General features: G+C 34.8%; 1 protein-coding gene across 1 annotated transcript in view; it reads left to right on the top strand.

Annotated features, from left to right (window-relative positions):
- Window positions 1–12,253, top strand: part of LOC108968910 (photoreceptor-specific nuclear receptor) — a 100,424-nt gene that overhangs the window by 57,427 nt on the left and 30,744 nt on the right. Inside the window, exons 5-8 of the mRNA XM_018933254.1 lie at window positions 1,501–1,604; window positions 10,404–10,518; window positions 10,621–10,676; window positions 10,739–10,975. Coding sequence (XP_018788799.1) covers window positions 1,501–1,604; window positions 10,404–10,518; window positions 10,621–10,676; window positions 10,739–10,975 — 512 coding nt within the window. The remainder of the gene's footprint in view (window positions 1–1,500; window positions 1,605–10,403; window positions 10,519–10,620; window positions 10,677–10,738; window positions 10,976–12,253) is intronic.

The following is a 12,253-nucleotide window of genomic DNA, read 5'->3' as shown; positions in this document are numbered from 1 at the left end:
AAGGCTTTCGATGATAATTGTTTGTCGCAAGAAAGTATTTTTATACTCTCGCAACAAAGTTGCTAAAGAGAGTATTATAGTTTTGTTCACATAACGGTTGTTTGTAAGTCCTAAAACTAAAAGAGTCAGATATAGGGTTATATATACCAAAGTGATCAGGGTGACGAGTAGAGTTGAAATCCGGATGTCTGTCTGTCCGTCCGTCTGTGCAAGCTGTAACTTGAGTAAAAATTGAGATATAGTGATGAAACTTGGTACACGTATTTCTTGGCTCCATAAGAAGGTTAAGTTCGAAGATGGGCAAAATGCCCACTGCTACGCCTGTCTCTTATACACATCTAGATGTGTATAAGAGACAGTCCACATACAGTTCAAAAATGGAAGAAATCGGATGATAACCACGCCCACCTCCCATACAAAGGTTATGTTGAAAATCACTAAAAGTGCGTTAACCGACTAACAAAAAACGTCAGAAACACTAAATTTTACGGAAGAAATRTCAGAAAGAAGCTGCAYCCAGGCTTTYTTTAAAAATKKAAAATGGGCGTGGCGTCGCCCACTTATGGACCAAAAACCATATCTCAGGAAGTACTCGACCGATTTCAATGAAATTCGGTATATAATATTTTCTTAACACCCTGATGACATATACGAAATATGGTTGAAATCGGTTCACAACCACGCCTTCTTCTAATATAATGCTATTTTGAATTCCATCTAATGCCTTCTCTGTATAATATATACATTAGGAATCAATGATGATAGCGGAATAAAACTTTACACAAATACGGTATTTGATGCGAGAGTATACACCCGAACTTAGCTCTTCCTTACTTGTTGATTAGTACAAATTATTCAAAGAGGGTGGAGAACGCGTGGATTAGGAGCAGGAGCAGGATCAGGATCAACATCACTAAATTTTTTCCAAAAACTTCGTTGCGTTTACGTCTTTGAAACAATGCTTTGCCAAGATGTCATGAAACGTTTTATTACTGGCGATGATTTACCGCCTGGAAACAGATGATCAATCTATCCACTATCGTGGCGAAGGTGAGCCGAATACGATAATGCATCGTCGCGTTTTGCCTTGATTTTTTTTTCGTCAAATTTTCAACCATGCCGCAACTACATAACGTCTGAGTTCTGGCTATTCACCAAACTCAAACGACTGCTTTGGAGAAACCGTATTGAATCAATTGAAGCCATTTTTTGCTCATAGTAGATAGTATGTATATAACGACATGCTGAGAAAAAATATATATATATTTTGTTTTGTTTTTCTAGTTCATGGTTAATACCAAATATGATTATTACTGAGACCGTAATTCAATAAATCTCACCTTTAGGATCACAGGTGAAGTTATGTTTCATCAAAAGCTTCACTTTAAAATTAGCCTATCCGCTTAATTTTTACAATTAGTCAGAAGATGTATATAGTTATCTGTAAAATGTTTATTTTAATGACTTCTTCAATTTTTAATTCATTAATTAATATTTCAGGTGTCAAGCCGGAACGGGTCGATGTATTGTGGACAAAGCACATAGAAATCAGTGTCAAGCTTGCCGCCTTAAGAAGTGCCTTCAAATGGGGATGAATAAAGATGGTCAGTATGAAATATTCGCTTAATAATATATTATATTAGATACATTTAGTAGATAAACTCATTTACTATATAGATATATTTGGCAAATAAATAGTAAGTTAATGATTGTAAAATTTAGTAACGAAAGTAAATTGATTTATAAGAGCTTTGTATAAAGAAAAGAGACAACATCGAAGATATGTTAAGCTTTCACAGTTACTGCAAACGAAGATATTCCAGTTCCCACCAAAAATTTTATGTGATTAAATTTATGTAATCTATTCAGTTTCTTTTATGACATTTTCTGCCATTTTCCCTTATTTACTTTTGCTACTATATATTACTTTTACTTTTCCTTTTTTTATTTCCTTATTTAATTTGTTTCAAGCAGTGCTATCTGATTATGTATATACTTGTATTTGTTTTTAAACATTAACACCGATTTGAGCATTTTTATACTCTCGCAACAAAGTTGCTAAGAGAGTATTATAGTTTTGTTCACATAACGGTTGTTTGTAAGTCCTAAAACTAAAAGAGTCAGATATAGGGTTATATATACCAAAGTGATCAGGGTGACGAGTAGAGTTGAAATCCGGATGTCTGTCTGTCCGTCCGTCCGTGCAAGCTGTAACTTGAGTAAAAATTGAGATATCATGATGAAACTTGGTACACGTATTTCTTGGCTCCATAAGAAGGTTAAGTTCGAAGATGGGCAAAATGCCCACTGCCACGCCCACAAAATGGCGGAAACCGAAAACTTATAAAGTGTCATAATTAAGTCATAAATAAAGATATTAAAGTGAAATTTGGCACAAAGGATCGCATTAGGGAGGAGCATATTTGTACGTAATTTTTTTGGAAAAATGGGCGTGGCCCCGCCCCCTACTAACTTCTTTGTACATATCTCGAAAACTACTATAGCTATGTCAACCAAACTGTGTAGAGTCGTTGCCTCTAGGCATTTCCATATACAGTTCAAAAATGGAAGAAATCGGATGATAACCACGCCCACCTCCCATACAAAGGTTATGTTGGAAATCACTAAAAGTGCGTTAACAGACTAACAAAAAACGTCAGAAACACTAAATTTTACGGAAGAAATGTCAGAAGGAAGCCCCAGGCTCTTTTCAAAAATTTAAAATGGGCGTGGCATCGCCCACTTATGGACCAAAACCATATCTACATAATATTTTCTTAACACCCTGATGACATGTACCAAATATGGGTGAAATCGGTTCACAACGCCTGAAATCTCGATTATCACTTTATCATGCGAGAGTATAAAATTTTCGGTGACACCCGAACTTAGCCCTTCCTTACTTGTTGGTTTTGAAGTAATGTATTGTCGCTTGCAACAACAAAATGTATCTGAGAAGTTCTAGATGTGACGCTAACTCGTTTTGTTATATTTTTGGGAGAGGAAAAATATGATTAATGTAAAAATTTAAAGATTTGCGAAGCATGTGACAATAAATGGGTTAGACATTTGTCATGTAACTTTTACAGATATATTCTGGATGGGGAGTTTATCTGCTACTTTTTATAATATTTAATAAATATTTTGATAACATTAATTAAGCCAAGAATTTTGAGGGAACCATTTCATCATCTTTCTAATATTTGAAGAATTTTTTATAAAGTTTTAATTTTTACCAAAAACAATATTTGAAAAATGTATTAAAAAGAACTTGCCACACCGGACAAATACATCCTATAGCTCACATAGCACAGTAATTGAACTTATATAACGATGATACATAAAAATACTTCTCATGGTATCAGAGCACCCAAACTTTAAAAAAACAGTTTGAAAAAGTATTTAAGCAATAGGGAAAGCGACTAAATTTGATCCAACCCGAATCTTCATTCTATAGGAATAATATCATGGGAAAAAATTATGAAGGAAAAATACAAAGTATAAATTATTATATAAAAGTGAATATGTCGGTCTTTGTTGTAATGCGTGAAATTTTTCGGCTATGATTGAGTTTACAATATTTTAATTCCTTATAGTTTGTCTCTGCAACTCTTGGATCAACTCCCTAACAGCATCGAAGACATATTCATTAAATTTCTCCAAATTAATTGTATACCCCAAGACAATAGAATAAAGTCTATTAGCTCAACATTGAACCAGATTTTAAGTTCAGTAATTCCAGAAACAAATTTAGGATTCGAAAAAAAAGTCTAGCCACATCACCATTGTACGATGGTCTCTTATCCCCCTTCTGTGAGCTTATCTTCAATTACACCCGTCACCCTTTACCCTTGGAAGTCGTGAGCTGCTAGAGTCATATGTAAAAGAATCGTTTCTGGCCACTCCCAAGTGAATGGCGATCAGAGAACTTTCCTCACTTGCTTGAACTTCTACACATGACTCCATTATTGATTTATCGCGCTTCTAGTAGATTTTAACAGTACCGTTATATTGGGAGTGAGGGGCTTTATCCTCCAATTTTATCCATTTCTGCACTGTCGGTAAAAGTTCTTTTAAGATTTGTGCCCAGCAAATTAAGTTGTTGTAGCTTAAGTAGTTTAGGAGATATATACATTAAACCAGCGGGCCACGCTCACTTTGTGTTCACAGATGCCTTCTGCTACTGCGATCCTTTGTACCTAATTACAGCTTTATATCTTAATTTAGTGTTTTGTTAAGGCACTTATATGTATGTTTTTGGTTAATAGCGATATTTGGGCGTGGCAGTGATACTAAGGAACCCTCATACCGGGTTTCATCGACACATCTCGATTTTTACTCAAGTTACAGCTTGCACGTACGGACAGACTGACAGTCAACCGGATTTCAACTTTCCTCGTCATCCTGGTCATTTATATATACATACATACTAGCTGACCCTGCAGTCGTTTTCCTGCGTGAAATTATGTGTTTTGAAATGAAAAGAAAGTTGAATTTATATTGTGTTGAAACTTATTTGCGATTTTTCTACTTTTATTCAATGTAACGCAGTTTGATAAACAACATTTTTTGGTTTCTATTCCGGTGCGTAAATGTACAGAGAATATGGTTTTCCAACTCGTGAGCACGCCACGTATATCTGGCTGTGTGGAAAACATAGCATTCAATTTTCACTGGAACCGAAATACGTTTGAACTGAAATAGCAAATCGTTAGAACTCAAAAGAAATCCGTAGAATAAAGCATTCTGCCCCTTATATTTAATAAGTGCGTCACAATCAGATTGCGAAACATCATAATGACAGATCAAACTTTGAGACGCAAATGATGCGGTGGCATACCGAGAATTTAGAAATTCCACTGGATAATTCACGATTGCGTCTTCATTATCAAGACGATCGATCGATTTGTATCACCGCAAGTCTCCCGGAATTCGACTTTGAATCTTCCAGTTTAAGTCAACAACATCGGTATTTGTGGCAGCTAAGATTGGAATGCACTCAAAGAATCGCACTTACCATAATTTGGCCAATGTTTGTATAAGCTTTCGTGAATTGATAAATGGCGAATGGAATTGATATCAAACTACAGGAAGTATCAACCAGTATTGACCCATTTCTAATATAATTTTTGATCGTATCCCATAATTGACGCTGATTTGAAGGCTGATCATCGAGAAGTGTGCGAACTTCAGTGGCACTCGAAAAGCATCGTAGTGTGATTGTGGTGTCCGCAAGGTCCATGGACAATATTGGTTGTCACCACTTCGTATAATACTGGATATTTCTCAGGATCAGGAATTTCCGCAGAAATGATTTCATCAATTTGATCTGGTGTAACCACCATCCACCATCCAAAGAAAAATTTTGTGCGTGCGACAAACCTCTCTTTTGCCACTCAACAGAGTACATCTAGCATCTAACAGCACAACATATCCGTTGCTTCAAGATAAAGTTCATCAAACATCGTAACTGTTGTTTGACAAGTCGTGCTGTGGCATCGTGACGATCGTTTGCTGATTGACTGGGATCCATAGTTCCGCACGTATGTAATCGAATCCTGAGAGTATTTCTTGCCTCGCCTTGGGCTGCCATACGTTAGTGGCAAAAAGAGCGCCGACCGATATTACGGCGACCTCTTCGTGGTTTTGTAACTAATTTTAATCTGCAAAACACATAAAGTTTTCACTGAATAATATTCAAAAATTTTTCTTTTGAATAGCCGGCATAGAAAAGCAAGCGACCGAAATTGAACGATTGAAATAATTTACAATTCAAAATATTGAAAAACAAAACAAACAAAAATTTAAAATAAAATTTTTCTGAAAAAAGTTACTTTTTGGAATTGTCCAATTTTTCGACTTTTCCTCACGAAAAGCATACGGTTTTTTCTTATTTCCAAACCGTCCCGATCCACAGAGAACAACTGCTGAAAATTTCATCAAGATTGGTACAGCCGTTCTCTTAGCGCAACTAACCAACAAGCATTCATTCGTTTGTATGGGAAAAAGAAAAGGGCTGTTTTTAGGGGTTTTAGGGGTGTTTAACTAACTGTATATACATACGTATATATTGATATAACTCTACATCTATTTAGTTATAGGTGATGCGTACAACCATTATGAATATAAACAAATCCAAAACATAATGAGAATTGTAATAAATAATATTAATAAAAACAAATTGAAAATTTTAAACAATTACAAAAACAAACAAGTAAGGAAGAGCTAAGTTCGGGTGTCACCGAACATTTTATACTCTCGCAGGATAATGTGATAATCGAGATTTAGGCGTTGTGAACCGATTTCACCCATATTTGGTACATGTAATCAGGGTGTTAAGAAAATGTTATATACCGAATTTCATTGAAATCGGTTGAGTACTTCCTGAGATATGGTTTTTGGTCCATAAGTGGACGACGCCACGCCCATTTTCAATTAAGAAAAAAAAAACCTGGATGCAGCTTCCTTCTGACATTTCTTCCGTAAAATTTAGTGTTTCTGACGTTTTATATTAGTCGGTTAACGCACTTTTAGTGATTTTCAACATAACCTTTGTATGGGAGGTGGGCGAGGTTATTATCCGATTTCTTCCATTTTTGAACTGTATATGGAAATGCCTAAAAGAAACGACTCTGTACAGTTTGGTTGACACAGCTATAGTAGTTTCGAGATATGTACAAAAAAGTTAGTAGGGGCCGGGGCCACGGACACTTTTCCAAAAAAATTACATCCAAATATGCCCCTCCCTAATGAGATCCTTTGTGCCAAATTTCATTTTAATATCTTTTTTATGGCTTAGTTATGACACTTTATAGGTTTTCGGTTTCCACCATTTTGTGGACGTGGCAGTGGGCCGATTTTGCCCATCTTCGAACTTAACCTTCTTATGGAGCCAAGAAATACGTGTACCAAGTTTCATCATGATATCTCAATTTTTACTCAAGTTACAGCTTGCACGGACAGACGGACATCCGGATTTCAACTCTACTCGTCACCCTGATCACTTTGGTATATATAACCCTATATCTGACTCTTTTAGATTTAGGACTTACAAACAACCGTTATGTGAACAAAACTATAATACTCTTTTTAGCAACTTTGTTGAGAAAGTATAATAAGAAGCCATTAGTATTTTTACAATGACAAACACAGCCGCAAATTACCACACCTAACTTGAACATTTTCATTACTTTAAGGCTCTGATGATCAAACATACCTTAGAAGGAATCAACGGGAACACATTTAAATCTTTATTTAAACAAATTGAAGACGCACAAAAAATGTACAAATAAATGTAATATAAAACACCAGTTTCACAGAAAAACATAAATCAGGTTAACCTTAATTAATTTCATAAGAGAAAATAAATACCTTCAACTTCAGAATTCATCAAAAACGATTTTCATTTTTTAACCAGAACAATTAGCAGACCAAAGCTCAGATGCGCTTTGAAAATTACATGTGTTTATGCTTTTAAATCTATTTTTATAAAGTACCGTTAGATTTTCAGCGGAAACCGGTTTACAAATAAGAAGATTCGACAATTTAGAGGCAATTTGAATACATTTTATCAAACAAATTCTAAGTCGTATTTTTCGAATTTCTGCTATTCGCGTGCGAACCACGTACATATGTAGGTACATATGTATATGTGCTACCGAATATTCCAGCAATTTCCAATCGTAAACCTTGTTACTTAACTAAAATTTCGCATCTGCCAGTTGCTTCTGGGGTTATGCAATAGGTACTTTAGTATCACATTCGATATTTTTTTTAAATGTTGATGCTACTTGAGGATTATAACTAACCATCGAAACTAATTGCGAAGCATTTCTCTTTCCACTGATGCATGGACTTACGCCGGCGGCCACCATCATCTCTTTTAAGGTATTTACATCAACAATTGTATCAACCTTTCGTACATGAGGGTCAACTATGAATCCATCAAGCTCAGGTGGATATTTTATTGTATTTTGATAAAATTTGTAAATTAATTGTGAAGGTATTTTTTGTGTATGCATATGAAGGGCGAAAAGATATTGATTTTGTTAGTTTAAGTGGACCTAAGGTTAGTAGTCGGATTTAGTTAAGATAACCTTAAGGCATCATTTATAAGCGTGAAAAATTATTTTAGAAAAATTGCAACAATCTTCCGTAAGCAGTTTATTCATCAAATATGCTTCAGGACTGCGCCATGTGCGGCTTATCATATTTTATTCTTTTCATTGTTGTTATCTTCATTATTTTTGTTACTATTGTTTCTTTGAATTTGTTTGTGTTGCTGCTATTTTATATTTCCTGTTTTGTTTTAATATTCTTAATAATATAATATGTTTAAATTTTGTAGGATCATGCTCAAACGTCATCTTTTTTACTCACCCCAGCTTGTACAATATTTCGATTAATTTCTGTTGAAGGAAAAAAATCATTCACTTAAAAAAGAGCTAAAACGTCCTGGTTATTCTAAGGACAAATTAAAATAAAACAAGTAAGGAAGGTTTAAGTTCGGGTGTCACCGAACATTTTATACTCTCGCATGATAAAGTGATAATCGAGATTTCAGGCGTGGTTGTGAACCGATTTCACCCATATTTGGTACATGTCACCAGGGTGTTAAGAAAATATTATGTACCGAATTTCATTGAAATCGGTTGAGTACTTCCTGAGAGTTTGGTTGACATAGCTATAGTAGTTTTCGAGATATGTACAAAAACGTTAGTAGGGGGCGCCCTGCCCCACTTTTCCAAAAAATTACTCCCAAATATGCCCTCCCTAATGCGATCCTTTGTGCCAAATTTCATTTTAATATCTTTATTTATGGCTTAGTTATGACACTTTATAGGTTTTCGGTTCCGCCATTTTGTGGGCGTGTCAGTGGGCCGATTTTGCCCATCTTCGAACTTAACCTTCTTATGGAGCCAAGAAATACGTGTACCAAGTTTCATCATGATATCTCAATTTTTACTCAAGTTACAGCTTGCACGGACAGACGGACATCCGGATTTCAACTCTACTCGTCACCCTGATCMCTTTGGTATATATAACCCTATATCTGACTCTTTTAGTTTTAGGACTTACAAACAACCGTTATGTGAACAAAACTATAATAATCTCTTTAGCAACTTCGTTGCGAGAGTATAAAAAAATACTCTACAAAAATATTTGCTTTTGAGTTAAAGAATGAATGGAATAAGGTCCATAGATGGGAAGAAAAACTCTTGTCTGACAAAAAGAAGAAGTTAAGAATTGGATTTCCACATGGTCAAGCGCCTAAACGAGTTTGAAAAGAAATTTCGTTCAGTAACTACAGTAAATATGGATTAAACATCGAATAATAAAAAGTATCAGTCAAATTAAAAAATGAAAATTTGAATTAATCCGGTGAACGTACACCTTGCCTCCGAAAAACTATAAAATGCCATACACACTCACTAAATCAATACGTCAGTAGCATTAAATATCAAATTTTATATGATACAGAAAACCGTCATAGGAGCATGTATAAAAAATGGAAATGAATGCTACTGCCTACCTTTGGTGAAATTCCTATTCCTCATTCAGTAACCACTGACCAAATTCGTCATATTAGGTGCGTAATATTCTACGACGAAATCTAACTACAAGTACAACTAGGCCTGTTTACCGAAAATATAATTTTAAATTAATAATTTTTTTGTCAAATTTAAAAAATATTCCTTTAAGATATACCACCTCAAAGCATCTTTCTACAGTAATAATATATGGTATTGACCAAAATGGATAAAACCTATACATCCCGTCCAAATTCCCTCTAGTATATCGGTCAGCATGAAGTAAACATGTATTCTTAACTTTGGTTATGTCGTTTGGTGTTAAAAATACTATACGTTTCTCTAAAATTTCATTTTAATTTTATACATAAATATAAACAAAATTTAAAAATTTTCCCATTAAATCCTCTCAAACTACTGAAGTCTGCTTTACAAAGCTAAACATATGTAGTATAAGTATGTCATTGTAATGTCAATTATCATTAGTCTAAAAACTCAAGGAATGTGCGGATATATGTATATACATATGTACATAAATAATATAAATAACAAAGAACTAAAGTAGATGTCATTCCTATGCTTAAACCTATTTAAACATTTAAATGGCCAGTGGCGGTGGCACGTGACCTTAAAACAATTACACATCTCCTCATGCAAACTCGTTCAAAATCAGCATGTCTAGCAGGGCATATTGAAATTACAGAGTAGATAGCGTATGTAACGAGTATATTTTCTCACCTTTAAGGCTTAATATTTGCTATCATGCCGTGCATTTAGATTACAGGGTGTATTCACTTGGAACTGCGATGACACGTCATTATAAGTGCTGTGTGTGGTTAACACATTTTGAATTCATTTATTTTCCAATTACAGCAGTGCAAAATGAGCGCCAGCCGCGAAACACAGCCACTATACGTCCTGAGACGCTGCGGGAGATGGAACACGGGCGAGCTTTGCGGGAAGCTGCCGTGGCCGTTGGAGTGTTTGGGTAAGATGTTTACCTATATAAATGAGCATACATTCAATACAATATTTTCAATTTAAGCAATTTCATCGTTCAATTACATTTTTGCTATACATTATATTTCAGACCACCAGTTCTATTATCTCCTTCTTGCTATGGTCCTGGCCTACTACCACCTCCTTGTAAATTGATATTTTTTATGCACAACCCTTTAGAGTATGTTGAATTTAATCTGGTATTTCAGCTTTATCGAATCTTCCAACAAATCGGCGATTACATCACAATCACATTTCAAAGGCCTTACAGCTTTCTTCAAATGTATCACAGGCAGGCGGTTTCTCTGTATTTAACAACAATCTACAATTTTCAAAAGATAATTCTTATACGACCTCAATGGATCTTTCCAATGGAACAGTCTCTGTGTCTACAAACTCAAGTAGTACAAATTCAATAGATCCGAGTTCCCCAATATCTGATACAGGTACATGTTCTACTGCGTATTATATTATACATTATACTTTTTCATATAACAAATTTATCTTAATCAAAATACCAAAATAAAGATTGTTCTTTGACCTGGTTTTAATATTATAATATTTTTAATATATTAATATACTTTCATATACATATTTATATAAATTTTAAAATGGTTTTCCGATTGAATTTTAAATTAATACTTAGTCGAATAATAACCGTATCATACAAATATTCACATTGCTTCTAAAGTATAGTGCGAGAGATAATTATATGGGACAACCGTTTTTCGCTTTATCTTTAAGTAATACAACCCGTTTTCTAGATATATTGGATATTTCAGAATGCACGCTAAACAAGACTGTTTTATTCATTTCTAACTATTACCATAAATACATCATTAACCAAACAAAATTCATGTGAAGTAATAAAATGGGACAAGTAGTTCACTTTTAGTAGTCTCTACGTTTTTGTTTTTTGTTTTTTAATTTTTGAAACTTAAATATGATTTTAGTAGGGGAAGGTGGGGAATGTTGGGCACATGGGGAATCCCGGGCCAGCGCGAAATTTTTTTCCCCACGATAGGTTGACAGCTACAACCAACTGTCATCGGTTCGTCTCATACTAAGCTCAKTTTCTATATAGCACTCGAGCTGTGAACACGTGTTATAACCTCTCTGCGACAACAAAAAGAAATTCGACACTCCGAAAGTTTTTTTTCAACTCTGTGTACAGTTGATTTTTTTCACATTTTCCAATAAATTCATCGAGGTAAAATGTTTATAATATTAGTTGAGCCTATAGACTTCGACACACAAAAGAAATTTTTCACGAATTTACATTGTGTTCATTATCCACCGCCATTTTGCAAATATGAGCGTTTGGGGAATCTCGGGGCACTTATTACGGGGAATGTCGGGCCACATAGTTTTTTAAATTTGACATGCTAACTTCATATATTTGACGTGTATAAGTGATTTTTCGTGCAGAATTKCMACAACACAATAGTTTTTCAACATTTCCTGATAGTTTCGTGCTCCGAAAAATTTTTTTTAGACATTATGCCGCGGTGCTATCCCAAACAAGAGAAAATTGTTGATTTCGGCAACATTTTGGAGGCGATCAAGTCGGTGAAAATACATCACAAAAGCGTTCGACAATCTGCGACGGCACACAAAATTCCGAGGACCAACCTGATGCGTTACATTGCAGCATTTGATGGTGCGAGCAGCGACGTTACTACTGCCAATGCCGATGTAATGAAGAATTTGCTGGCTGAAAGCAC

Source organism: Bactrocera latifrons, unplaced genomic scaffold (genome assembly GCF_001853355.1).
Source record: "Bactrocera latifrons isolate USDA-ARS-PBARC rearing strain unplaced genomic scaffold, ASM185335v1 scaffold_232, whole genome shotgun sequence".
Classification (NCBI taxonomy): Eukaryota; Metazoa; Arthropoda; class Insecta; order Diptera; family Tephritidae; genus Bactrocera; species Bactrocera latifrons.
This window is presented reverse-complemented; position numbering and strand designations above follow the sequence as displayed.